General features: G+C 48.0%; 2 protein-coding genes across 2 annotated transcripts; both read left to right on the top strand.

The window, feature by feature from the left end:
- Window positions 1-3,606: 3,606 nt before the first annotated feature.
- On the top strand, window positions 3,607-4,551 carry LOC130490324 (olfactory receptor 2D3-like). The gene has a single exon (XM_056864152.1). It carries the CDS (start codon window positions 3,607-3,609, stop codon window positions 4,549-4,551), a length of 945 nt encoding a protein of 314 aa, XP_056720130.1.
- Window positions 4,552-11,034: 6,483 nt separating this feature from the next.
- On the top strand, window positions 11,035-11,991 carry LOC130490323 (olfactory receptor 2D3-like). The gene has a single exon (XM_056864151.1). The coding sequence runs from the start codon at window positions 11,035-11,037 to the stop codon at window positions 11,989-11,991; it is 957 nt and encodes a 318-aa protein (XP_056720129.1).
- The last annotated feature ends 1,748 nt before the right edge of the window (window positions 11,992-13,739 follow it).

The following is a 13,739-nucleotide window of genomic DNA, read 5'->3' as shown; positions in this document are numbered from 1 at the left end:
TGTACCTTGCTGAACTGAAAATAAGAAGATAAGCTAAACCTTTTTACAGCAATTTGTACAAGACTTGGACTTTTGCAACATATGGAATTTCATTAGGATAGCTTTAGAGATGCTTTGTTACTGACTTTGCTGTCTATATCCATTAGGATATATTGTTGTACAGTTACTTACCATGTTCTTTATATTGTGTAGCTTATTTAATACATCATTTTGCACTTTGTTATATACATTCGCTCCTGTGTTTGTTTCCTAACAACCTCCAGGTACTAGCTGGAGATCTCTCCTGCAATTGCAACTGATCTCCAGCTGATAGAGATCAGTTCCCCGGGAGAAAATGGCCGCTTTGGCCATTGGACTCTATGGCATTGAAGTCCCTCCCCTCTCCTCGCCCCGCCCGCCTCAGGCTCTGCCCCAAAAATCTCCCGCTGGTGTCGAAGAGGGACCTGGCACCTCTAGATATTAGGGTTGCCAACAGGCCTGGCAAAAAATGCCCATTCTTATTTGCTTGGAAGACAGGCGGGCTTCAGATAAAACAGAGATCTAATTTTGTTCTTCTCCCTTGCAAGAACAGGATAAATAAACTGAATATGTGCATCATGGGAGTAAATAAATAATGCAACCCTTCCAAGTCCACTGAAGTTAATGGGTATAGAAGGGTACAACTCGGTTTGAAATTGCACTTCAAGGAACATTCCCCCCAAACAGCTAATTATTGAGTTTACCCAACAACCCCAAGAGGTTGAGCTACAAACAACTAGCTATTAACCATTCAAAGATATCAAGGGACTGGAGCAGTTCCAGGGGAGCAGATCTACAGTCTTTATCATCTCCCTGAATCCTCAGATCATTGTGAAGGTCCAGAAAGGTGTGGGGAGAGGAGGAAATAGCTTGCTGTCAAGTTTGTCAAAGCTGAGGTTTTGTAGGCAGTGGAAGACACCAAGTTGTGTTGATTCTTACATTTGAAGTACCTGCAAACTGGTTGGAAGAGCATTGGTCAAAATGGTTTAGGAAACTGGCCTCCTGGACAAAGAGCTCATGTATGAAGTTCCTTAGATTTCCAGCTGAAGGATCTCCAGAAACGTGGCTTAGAAGGACATCTACTCGAAAGCTGAGAGAGTTGCTGCTACACAGGATACGCTAGGCCAAGTGGACCATTTTTCAGCCTAAAGCAGCTTCTGTCCTAGAAGCCAAACAGCTGGTCAACTGCTGTCCTACTGCCCTATTTATTTATTTACAGTTCTGCCTTTCTCACAGAAATGGAGAACTCTGATGATCAACAGCGAGCCTGTCATAGTGGATAAGAGCAGCGGGCTCTAATTGGGAGAACTGGATTTGATTCCTCCGTATGAGTGGTGGACTCTAATGTGGTGAACCAGGTTTGTTTCCCCATTCCTCCACATGAGCAGTGGACTCTAACCTGGGGAACTGGGTTGGTTTCCCCACTCCTCCACATGAAGCCTGCTGGGTGACCGTGGGAGGGGAAGGGAAGGTGATTGTAGGCCGCTTTGAGACTCCTTAAAAGGTAGAGAAAAGCGGGATATAAAAACCAACTCTTCTTCTAACAAACTAAGCAGCAAATGCATCGATGTTTTTCTGTGACAACAGGTGTCCAAACTCCATAGTTCATTTCAAAGAGCCTTTGAAACGTGTGGTCATTTTTTAAAAAGGTGAAGGTCCCCTGTGCAAGCACCGGGTCATTCTTGACCCATGGGGTGACGTCACATCCCGACGTTCACTAGGCAGACTTTGTTTTACAGGGTGGTTTGCCAATGCCTTCCCCAGTCGTCTTCCCTTTACCCCCAGCAAGCTGGGTCCTCACTTTACCGACCTCGGAAGGATGGAAGGCTGAGTCAACCTTGAGCCAGCTACCTGAAACCAACTTCCATTGGGATTGAACTCAGGTCGTGAGCAGACCTTGGACTGCAGTACTGCAGCGTACCACTGTGCACCACGGGGCTCCTGGTGGTCATTTTACCACCTAGGAAATTTGGGATATGTTCATACTTGGGAGGGGGAATTAGGCTTTTAGGCTACTCCGATGCTACTGCAGGAGGCTTTTAGAGCATGGGGAGAAATTCACCAGCCATCACCCACATATGAAAAATGCTGCAAATTTTCTCTTTGAAGGCACTGGGAGTCCACGGCCTTCCAAAGAGTTTCCCATCATCTTGAATTAAATCACTTGACCCCCCAACTGACTCAGCTACAGAAACTAAGCAGAAATATCTTCCTTGGTTATGAAGGAACACCAATGAGAAGAACGCAGGTAAGATTGTGACATCTAATGTGGTGCTCAGATAATTGGCTATTTTAGCCAATGCAGGTAGGCCTCTGTACTCAGGTATCCACCATCATGGGTATTTGAGGGTTGCCAACCTCCAGGTGGTGGCTGGAGATCTCCTTCTTTGGAAGGTGAATATGGCATTATGAGCCAGATTTTTTGGTTTCCCTGTGCATATAAAAGTTATGTTTATGCTAGACTGTAGTCTATAAAGTGTGCAATAGCATTATGTCTAAAAAATGTACAAACCCTAATTTATTGCTCAAAATGTGACACAGAGACAAGAAGTGAGCACATGCTGTTGGAAAAATGGCGGCGATAGACTTGCTCTATGCAGGGTTGCCACAAAGCTTCAATTTGTAAAAATTTGTAAAAAATGCAATATCTGGTGAAGCGCAATAAAGTGAAGTGCAATAAATTGAGGTGTGCTTGTATAATCTTCACACTGCTGTGAAGCTCACAGTGCGACCTTGGGCCAATCACATGCTCTCAGGCTAACCTACTTCACAGTTGTGGGCCAATCACATGCTGTCAGGCTAACCTACTTCCTTTGTCAGAACGGGCTTTCTTTCGAAACCTTATACCCCCAAAATCTTGTGGGTCTTTAAGGCACTGCTGGACTTGAAGCTAGCTCTTGTAACCATGTATGCTGCCTTGAACTGCTTGGAGGAAGAGTAGGGTTGCCAGATCCCTCTTTGCTACACATCGCACTTCTTACCCTTTGTGGGAAGCTTAATGTAACCTACATCTTGTGAATTTGTGAATATGTGAAACTGTAAGAAGAATATCCATTGAAGGACTGATGAAGAATTATTAATCAAGAATTTGAAATGGCCGTATCCTCATGGTAAACTTGGCTTCTTCTATACAAGACTACATGGAAAAATTGCCTGATGATGATGGGTGTACTCTATTAGAGACATTTTACAATCCTTTTTGAATTTCCTCTATATACAAAATTGTTACCTGTATGGTATACCTTGTTGTCACATTGTAGGTCTCATATGTTTGTTTGTTGTATATATGTATGTATTAACATAGTTGTTTAGTTAAGTAGCACAGATAAATCTATTTTTGCACTATATATGTTTTTCGCTCCTGTACTGATTACCTGGAGGCTGGCAACTCTAAGGAAGAGTGAAATTAAAATATACCAGATAGTCTTGCTACTCTTTGGGTGGAAATTCTGTGTTTGATGGATTTGTTTGGTATTTACGACAGTGACGGGGGAAAATCAATGCCCAATTTTGTTTAAGCTTGTCTTCTTCTCAGCGACTGCTGCTTTCTCTCCCTTTCTCTCCTTTTTCTGAAGGTAAGAAACCAGAATGGTGACGCAGAACCTCACCTCCATCACGGAGTTCGTATTGCTGGGGCTCTCCGACCACCACAAGACGCAGGTCCTGCTCTTTGTGGCCATCCTCATCACCTACTCACTCACCCTTGCGGGTAACGGAGCGGTCATCGTCCTGGTGCGGGCCGACTCCTGCCTCCACACCCCCATGTACTTCTTCCTCACGCACCTCGCCGGCCTGGAGATGTGTTACGTCACCAGCACGTTGCCCCAGGCGCTGTTTAACCTTCTGTCTGGAGACAGAACCATCTCCTTTGTTGGATGCGCGCTTCAAATGCATTTGATATTGACCCTGGGTGGCACCGAATGCCTTCTGTTGAGCGCCATGGCCTACGACCGCTACTTGGCCATCTGCCACCCCCTGCTGTACCCAGTTGCCATGGGCAGGGGGATCCAACGGCAGCTCACTTCCTTCTGCTGGGGGCTGGGCGCCCTCCTTGCGACGATAAACGTGGGCTGCACCTTTCGGCATCCCTTCTCAGGCCCCAACCACGTCAACCACTTTGTCTGCGAGTTGCCAGTGGTGCTGAAACTTGCATGCGCTGACACCCACATTACAGAAAGGGTTGTTTTCGGGACTGCTGCGCTGGTCTTGCTGGGTCCATTATCGGTGATTCTGACTTCCTACGGGCTCATTCTGTCTTCGGTATTAAAAATGAGGTCAACAGCGGGGTGGCGCAAGGCCTTCTCCACGTGTGCCTCCCACCTGATGGTGGTTACTGTGTTCTATGGTACTGTCATCACGATGTACATGCGGCCTGGGTTGGGATCAGGTTCTGACTTTGACAAGAAAATCGCAGTCTTTTACATTGTGGTCACCCCCCTGCTTAACCCTATCATTTACACCCTGAGGAATAAAGATGTCCATGCAGCACTAACCAAAGTGCTTCGAAGACAGGGCTTTGGCCAAAAAAGCTGACTATTGGCCAGCGTGGTGTAGTGGTTAAGAGCGGTGGTTTGGAGCCGTGGACTCTAATCTGGTGAGCGGGGTTAGTTTCCCCACTCCTACACATGAAGCCAGCTGGGTGACCTTGGGCTAGTCACAGCTCTCTTAGAGCTCTCTCAACCCCACCTACCTCACAGGGTGTCTGTTGTGGGGAGGGGAAGGAAAGGTGATTGTAAGCTGGTTTGATTCTTCCTTAAATGGTAGAGAAAGTCACCATATAAAAACCAACTACTCCTCCTCCTCTCCTCCTCCTCCTCCTCACTTGGTCCTGAGATCCATTCACCTGGAGAAAATGGCCGCTTTGGAAGGTGGACTCTATGGCATTATACCTTGCTGAGGCCCCTAACCCTCCCCAAATACCGCCCCCTCCTTAGGTTTCACCCCAAAAATCTCCAGGAATTTCCCAACCCAGAGCTGGCAACCCCACTGTTCCATGGCAACCAGTTCCTTCTGTGACATAGAGCGAATCACAAAAGGCCGGTGATGATGGCGGACTTTTGGGGTTTATTGTTGGAGGACACTGATCACTTTTGGAGGGCCACATGGCCTCAGTATCCGACAAAGAGGATGGATTTCAGTATCTCATAGCAGGGGATGAACAAGGCAGTGTCCGATGGCTTTGAAATTCATGGGAAGATGAGTTGTCCACAGTTTAATGTCGTCTCCTCCTCCTCCTCCTCCCGCTTCGGCCTCTGCAGCCTGGATAAAAAATAAAATCAAAGTTCAGTGAACACAAATGTTACTACTGCACCTGAAGCAAAGCTACAGCACATGTGCCAGTAATAGGGTTGACAACCTCCAGGTAGTAGCTGGAGATTTCCCGCTATTCCAACTGCTCTCCAGCCGATAGAGATCAGTTCTGGAGGCCTCACTTCAAAAAGGATGTGGACAGAATGGAGCGGTTGTAGAGTGACGAGGATGATCAGGGGCCTGGAGACCAAGCCCAACAAGGAAAGGCTGAAGGAATTGGGAACGTTTAGTCTGGAGGAGGTTGAGGGGGGACATGATTGCTAGGGTTGCCAGCCTCCAGGTGGTAGCTGGAGATCTCCTGCTATTACAACTGATCTCCAGCCGATAGAGATCAGTTCACCTGGAGAACATGGCCGCTTTGGCAATTGGACTCTATGGCATTGAAGTCCCTCCCCAAACCCCACCCTCCTCAGGCTCCGCCCCAAAAACCTCCCGCTGGTGGTGAAGAGGGACCTGGCAACCCTAATGATTGCTCTCTTTAAGTATTTGGAGGGCTGTCCCTTAGAGGAGGGCAGGGAGCTGTTCCTGTCGGCAGCAGAAGAGAGAACTCGCAACAATGGGTTTAAATTGCAAGTGGAAAGGTATTAGGGGGAAAATCTTTTTTACAGTAAGAGTTGTTTGAGAGTGGAATCAGCTACCTAGGGAGGTGGTGAGCTCTCCTTCACTGGCAGTCTTTAAGCAGAGGCTGGACAAGCACTTGTGTCAGGGATGCTCTAGGCTGATCCTGCATTAAGCAGGGGGTTGGATTAGATGGCCTGTATGGCCCCTTCCAACTCTATGATTCTATTGTATTCAGAGGGGGTTTGCCATTGCCTGTCGCTGTGTAGCATGCTAGACTTTCTTGGTGTTCTCCCATCCAAATACTAACCAGGGCCAACCCTGCTTAGCTTCTATGATCTAATGAGATCCGGCTAGCCCATGACAAGGTACAATGGTACAAATCCACTATAGATATGTAGTATAGTGAGGTCCATAGCTATGCATCAGCATATACGTAATCACTTGCCCTGATCTTGTCGACACATAAACATACAGAAACTAACTTTCAGCACAAATGGCGAGAGAAGTCAAGGCAGTTCGGGAAGAGACCCTCAGAACTGAAAGAAAATTGGTAGCTTCAACAGGCTCATTGGGTTACGAAAGATGGTCATGCCAGCCTTGTCACTTGTGAGAAAATGGATGAACTTTATTGAATAAAGAGAAGGTTAAGTAAAGAAAGTTACTTTTGCTATGAATTGGTCCATCCATTCTGTTCAGGAACAGGAAGTAAGAGTGATGAAAATAAGCCAAACCAGTTTGGGAGTTGGATCCAGACAGATTTTCTGCTTAAACCTGTCCAATCCCTCTTCCTTATTTATTGCCTGGCCATTTATCCTTGCACGACTGTCCTTTTTGGACAGATTCCAGGTTGTCTGTGAGAATTTCCATTATATCCTAATGTTATCCCACCCTTCCAAGGACGGGTCCCCATTCACCCTGAGATTTCTTGGTCATCTTTATGGACTCTACGTCAGCATGAGCCCAAAACCTAGATTTTACCCAGGCAGCTCCAGCTGTCTCCATATTTCGAGAGTGGCACATAACATATGTGACCATCTGCAATTCATGAACGCGAGAAGTTGCCTTAGACAGAATTAGAGCCTTGATCTATCAAAGTCAGTAGTGTCACATGAACACATGAAGCTGCCTTATACCGAATCAGACCCTTGGTCCATCAAAGTCAGCATTGTCTACTCAGATGGGCAGCAGCTCTCCAGGGTCTCAGATAGAGGTCTTTCACATCTCCTACTTGCCTAATTCCTTTAACTGGAGATGCCGGGGATTGAACCTGGGACCTCCTGCATGCCAGGCGGATGTTTTACCACTGAGCCACAGTCTCACCTTTCCTCCTGCCCCGCCCTCTTCTCCCTTTCTTCCCTCTCCGTCTGGACCGACCCCCTCCTCGGCGACCCGCTTTCCGCATCCCGCGGCAGTGGCGGCCGGTGCTCTGATCACGCTGGAATCTTGCCATGGTGATCTGATGGATTTGTCACAGAAGTGCGAAGAGTGGTGGGTGCACCATCTGTGGGCTGAGGCAGCCCCAAGCCCTCTGGGCTGGAACTCCTCCCCAGTCTGCTTATAGGCAAGCTGCCCTTTGTTACATAATATTAATCTATGGGGTGTTACCATAGAAATGTCATTATAGTTACCCATAGGGTTGCCAGGTCCCTCTTCGCCACCGGCAGGAGATTTTGAACACATGCACACATGAAGCTGCCTTATGCTAAATCAGACCCTTGGTCCATCAAAGTCAGTATTGTCTACTCGGACCGGCAGCGGCTCTCCAAGGTCTTGGGCAGAGATCTTTCACATCACCTACTTGCCTAGTCCTTTAACTGGAAATGCTGGGGTTGAACCTGGGACCTTCTGCATGCCAAGCAGATGCTCTACCACTGAACCACAGCCCCTCCCCATTTTGGGAGGGGGCAGAGCCTGGGAAAGGCAGAGTTTCTATGGGGTTTCAATGCCATAGAGGCCAATTGCCAAAGCAGCCATTTTCTTCAGGTGAAATGATCTCTATCGGCTGGAGATCAGTTCTAATAGCAGGAGATCTCCAACTAGTACCTGGAGGTTGGCAACCCTAGTTACCCAGTAGTAACTGTTTGAACCAAAATAGAGCAATGTGTGGAGGATACACGATCCATCAGTGACTACCACACATCACTATAGATAGATAGATAGTTTATTTGCTGCCCTTGGCCAGTTAAAACAAGATACATGGACTAAAATGGTCTTGACTCCTTCTAATAGTAAAGTAGATGCCCCCCCCTCATTATGATCATACACAAAGAGACACAAAACTCTTTCCCATATTGCTCTAAAGACTGTTGAAACACCCAGGAGGTTGAAGTAACAAACAGGCTGCTAATGAACCAGAGGGGAAAGTACCACAGGGACAGAGTAGTAACAACCTTGGAGTAGATCCACAGTCTTTATCGCTTTGCTAAATCCTCACATATTGGACAGGTCACAGGGGAAAACACCAGAATGCTGCCAGTTTTCCTAATGCTGAGAAGTAGTCAAGAGGTTGAAGAAAACAGGTTGTGTGGACTCTTATCTTAGAAGCCTTTGCAAACTGGTTGAAGGAGCACTTCTCAAGGTGGTAAAGCAACCACCATGAGAATCCTTGGCACTACCACTTAAAAGGATATCAGGTTATAGGTTATGGAAGCCTATCTGTCACAGACAGAAGTGTTGCTGCCAGTAGAAATATAGCCAGCACATTTTTATTAAAGCAGCTTCCATGCTGGTCTTAGCTGTAAAGGATCTTCTTGGGAAAGATGGATATCATTATTTCCTTCCATCCTCTTGTGATGCCCAATCAACCACACGGCATATTCCCAACAAGTAATATGGCACATTATTCATTCCAGAGGATCTTGCCTTTTCCCACCTCAGTGTTTCCATACTGAAAGAAGAAAAAGACGGTCAACAGCTCTTTCACAGCGGCATGGAAAAGCCTCCATCACCGGGTCAGAGATTATATTGGTCTCCCCTGTAACCAGTGACAATCTGGTCTTCTTTCTTTCACGTGATTTTTCAACATCTTGGACGAGCAACAAGCTGACTAAAAGCCACCCAGCGATTTCATGCCTTAATGTAAGCCACTGGCATGAAAAACGTGTCAGTCTTTGAGGAACACCTGGGTGGAGAATTGAGGTAAGGTGACATGTTACAGTACTCAGTTTGAGGGGTGTGGAAGTCATTTTGAAGCTTCTATTGATGGGCCTGCTAGAACCATTGGCTCTGAATCTTACACCTAACGGCTAAGATTGTGGGAGCCAGTGTGGTGTAGTGGTTAAGAGTGGTGGCTTGGAGAGGTGGACTCTGAGCTGGAGAACCGGGTTTGATTCCCTACTCCTCCACATGTGTGGTGGATGCTAATCTGGTGAGTTGGATTTGTTTCCCCACTCCTACACATGAAGCCAGCTGGGTGACCTTGGGCTAGTCACAGCTCTCTCAGCCCCACCTACCACACAAGGTGTCTGTTGTGGGGAAGGGAAGGTGATTGTAAGCTGGTTTGATTCTTCCTTAAGTGGTAGAGAAAGTCAACGTATAAAAACGAACTCTTCTTCTTTTTCTTCTTCTTCTTAACGAGTTATTGATTTCAATTAATATACTGTATGCAGAGGGACTGGCCAGTTTCATCTTTTCCCTTTCCATCTCTCCACCGCTTAACCTCTCTAAAGTTGAGCCCAAAGAAAAAGAAAAGTCACTACACTTTGGAAGGATACCTACCATGGTCAAGCCTTTTTTGGTGGTTCACAGCAGACCTTTGCTGTGTGCAGGCATGGTTTGGTTCACAGCTTAGGGTTGTTAACCTCCAGGTAGGACCTGGGGTTCTCCTGGAATTACAACTGATCTCCAGACTACAGAGATCAACATCCCTGGAGAAAACAGCTATTTCGGAATGTGTAAACTATGGCATGATAGTCCACTGTGGTCCCTTCTGTCCCCAAAACCCTACCCTTCCAAGCCCCCCCACCAAGTCTCCAGGAATTTCCCAAATTGTAGGTGGAAGACCTAGTTCACATGTGTAATCATCTACAAATGGGGGGAGATTCAGAATTTTGGGGACGACTCCCCACTTCTCCCCACTTGTAATGTGTTCAGTCAGCACCAAAGAGTTATAGCATGCCAAAAAAGTGGTATGGTGGTGAAGAGTGGCGGACTCTAACCTGGTGAACCGGGTTGGTTTCCCCACTCCTACACATCAAGCCAGCTGGGTGACCTTGGGCAAGTCACAGTTCTCTCCAAACTCTCTCAGCCCCACTTATCTCACAAGGTGCCTGCTGTGGGGAGAGGAAGGGATTGTAAGCCGCTTTGAGACTCCTTAAAGTAGTGAAAAGGGAGCTAGACAGCAGTAGTGGTTAAGAGCAGCAGACTCTAACCATGAGAAGCTAAGGTACATATTTCCTTAGGAGTGGGGAAACCAACCCGGTAAAACGGGCTGTGAGAGCCAGCACAGGGCAGTGGTTAAGAGCAGTGGACTCTAATCTGGAGAACCGGGTTCGATTCCCCACTCCTCCGCACGAAGTCTGCCCGGTGACCTTGGGCTGCTCACAGTTCTCTCCAACTCTCTCAGCCCACACGGAAGCAGGCAATGGCAAACCACCTCTGAACGTCTTGCCTTGAAAACCCTACTGGGTCGCCATATGTCAGCTGTGACTTGACGGCGCTTTCCACTACCACTAGAGTAGCGTTTTATGCCTCAGGATTTAATGCCCTTGTAATATGGGACATTTGTGACATATGACATACATTCTGAAAATGGAACACCGGAGACTCAAAAGAGAGATTCGTATTTTTGTTTGAAATGGGCTCATGATGGTGAATTTGATGGATTTTGACTCCCATGAGAGCCAGCATGGTGTAAGATAGCAGCGGTGGTTTGGAGCGGTGGGCTCTGATCTGGAGAACCGGGTTGGTTTCCCCGCTCCTACACATGAAGCCAGCTGGGAGACCTTGGGCCAGTCACACTCTTTCAGCCTCACCTACCTCACAGGGTGTCTGTTGTGGGGAGGGGAAGGGAAGGTGATTGTAAGCCGCTTAAGTGGCAGCAAAAGTCGGCATATAAAAACCAACTCTTCTTCTCTTCATGAGGCAGAGAGAAGAACATGACTCCGTCATTCATTCTTGCCCTTTCTCTGCAGACGAGAGCCCATGATGGGGGACGAGAACCGTTCTTCCATCACAGAATTCATTTTGGTAGGACTCACCAACCACCGCAAGACACAAATCCTTCTGTTTCTGGTCATCCTCTTCATCTACACCCTCACCATTGCAGGGAACCTGGTGATCATAGCGTTGGTGCGAGGCGACTCCTCCCTCCACACCCCCATGTACTTCTTCCTTTCAAACCTCTCTATCCTGGAGATCCTTTACGTCACCTCCAGCCTGCCCCAGATGCTGGCTCACCTCTTGGCTGGAAAGGGCGCCATCTCCTTCACCCGGTGTGCTTTTCAGATGTACATGGTGATTTGCCTGGGGAGCGTTGAGTGTTTCCTGCTGGGCGCCATGGCTTATGACCGCTACTTGGCCATCTGCCACCCTCTGCTCTATGCCATCGCCATGGGTCGGGGGCGCCAGGTGCAGCTTGCCTCGGCCTCCTGGGCAAGCGGCTTCCTCCTTGCTTCCATAAACGTGGGTCTCACCCTTCACCTCCCCTACTGTGGTCCCAACCGCATCAATCATTTCTTCTGCGACATGCCCATAGTGCTGAAACTCGCCTGTGCGGACATACGAGCGACAGAGCGCAACATTATTATATTGGCTGCGGTGATCATCATCATTCCCTTCTTCGTTATCCTGACCTCTTACGTGCTCATACTGTCTTCGGTGATACAAATGCAGTCAGCCACCGGGAGGCGTAAGGCCTTCTCCACCTGCGCCTCCCACTTGATAGTGGTCATCTTGTTCTACGGCATCCTTATCTTTGTGTACCTGACACCCGGGTCAGACGCCGCTCCTGATCGGGACAAAGAACTTGCCGTCCTTTACATTGTGGTCACCCCCTTGCTCAATCCTGTCATTTACACCCTACGCAACAAGGACATCCACGGGGCAGTGTCCAGGATGCTGCAAAGATGGGGCTTCAAACGGAAAATGTTGTTGATGTCTTGATGAGCTGCCCCCAATTTTGTCCAATGGCTGCCAGTTGCTTACCATGAATAAAATGCCAGTGGGTGTTAAATGTTGTACAGGCACACCTCCTCTTGTTGCACCTTGCAGATATTGCATTCTCTACCAATTGAAGGTTTGTGGTGATCCTGCATCGAGCAAGTCTATCTACCCCATTTCCCTAACAGCATGTGCTCACTTCGTGTCTGTGTCACATTTTTAGCAATAAAGTAGTTTTTAATTAAGGTTTGTACAATTGTGAACACATGAAGCTGCCTTATACTGAATCAGACTCTTGGTTCATCCAAGTCAGCAATGTCTATTCAGACCAGCAATGGCTCAGGCAGGGGTCTTTCCCATCACTGTGGGGTGATGTAGGGGGAGGTAGTTGAGAATTTCCTGCATTGTGCAGGGGGTTGGACTAGATGACCCTGGTGGTCCCTTCCAACTCTATGATTCTATCACCTACTTGCCTGGTCCCTTTAACGGGAGATGCCGGGGATTGAAACTGGGACCTTCTGCATGCCAAGGAGATGCTCTACCACTGAGCCACCGCCCCTCCCCTAAATCATTTCCCTCTATTAAACCTGATGTTCTCCTGCTCACATGAAGCTGCCTTATACTGAACCAGACTCTTGGTCCATTAAAGTCAGTGTTGGTCTACTCAGACTGGCAGCGGCTCTCCAGGGTCTCAGGCAGGGGTCTTCCACATCACCTACTTTCCTGGTCCCTTTAATTGGAGAAGCCTGGAATTGAACTTGGGGCCTTCTGTATGCCAAGCAGATGCTCTACCACTAAGCCACAGCCCCTCTCCATGGATCTCCAGGGTCTCAGGCAGAGGTCTTTCACATCATCTACCTGCCTAGTCCCTTTAACTGGAGATGCCAGGGATTGAACCAGGGACCTTCTGCATGCCAAGCAGACACTCTACCACTGAGCCACGGCAGTTGCACACTTAATAGACTACAGTGTAGTGTAAACATAACTTTTATATGCACTGGGAAACCCAATAATTTGCGTGACTCACTTTATTGTGACATTCGCTTTATTGCAGTGGGCCGGAACTGAACCCACAATGTCTCCGAGGTATGCTCGTACAACTGGCAGCCGTAATCTTCACTAGCACGGCTGCCAGGCAGTCAATCATGGCTTGGATTATTTCAGTTGTGTCAGGGGGAGAACACGGCCGCTCCCACCAAAAAGCAGAAGCGGTTTCAGTCTTTGGCTGCTCACCGGGTTAGGCCTGTGCCACTTATCCCAGCTGCTCCAGCTGAAGACCCACACATCCTGCTATTCATCCATAGCAAGGTTCACTCCAGGACTCCACACCCATGCCTGAGTGCTTTGGCGATAATTAAAGTTGCCAACCTCCAAGTGTTGGCTGAAATTTCCTGCTGTTACAACTGATCTCCAGCCGACAGAGAGATCAGTTCCCCTGGAGAAAATGGCCGCTTTGGCCATTGGACTCTATGGCATTGAAGTCCCTCCCCTCTCCAAACCATGCCCTCCTCAGGCTCCAACCCAAAAAATTCCCGTTGGTGGCAAAGAGGGACCCGGCAACCCTACTGAAGATCTCTATTTTAACTGATCTCCAGCCAACAGAGATCAGTTCCCCTGGAGAAAATGGCCGCTTTGGACTCTATGGCATTGAAGTCCCTCCCCTCTCCAAACCACGCCCTCCTCAGGCTCCACCCCCAAATCCTCCAGCTATTTCCCAACCTGGAGCTGGCAACCCTATCTGTAATCCTTGT

Source organism: Euleptes europaea, chromosome 18, assembly GCF_029931775.1.
Source record: "Euleptes europaea isolate rEulEur1 chromosome 18, rEulEur1.hap1, whole genome shotgun sequence".
Lineage (NCBI taxonomy): Eukaryota > Metazoa > Chordata > Lepidosauria > Squamata > Sphaerodactylidae > Euleptes > Euleptes europaea.
The sequence above is the reverse complement of the archived record's forward strand: the minus strand, read 5'-3'. Positions and strand labels throughout refer to the sequence as shown.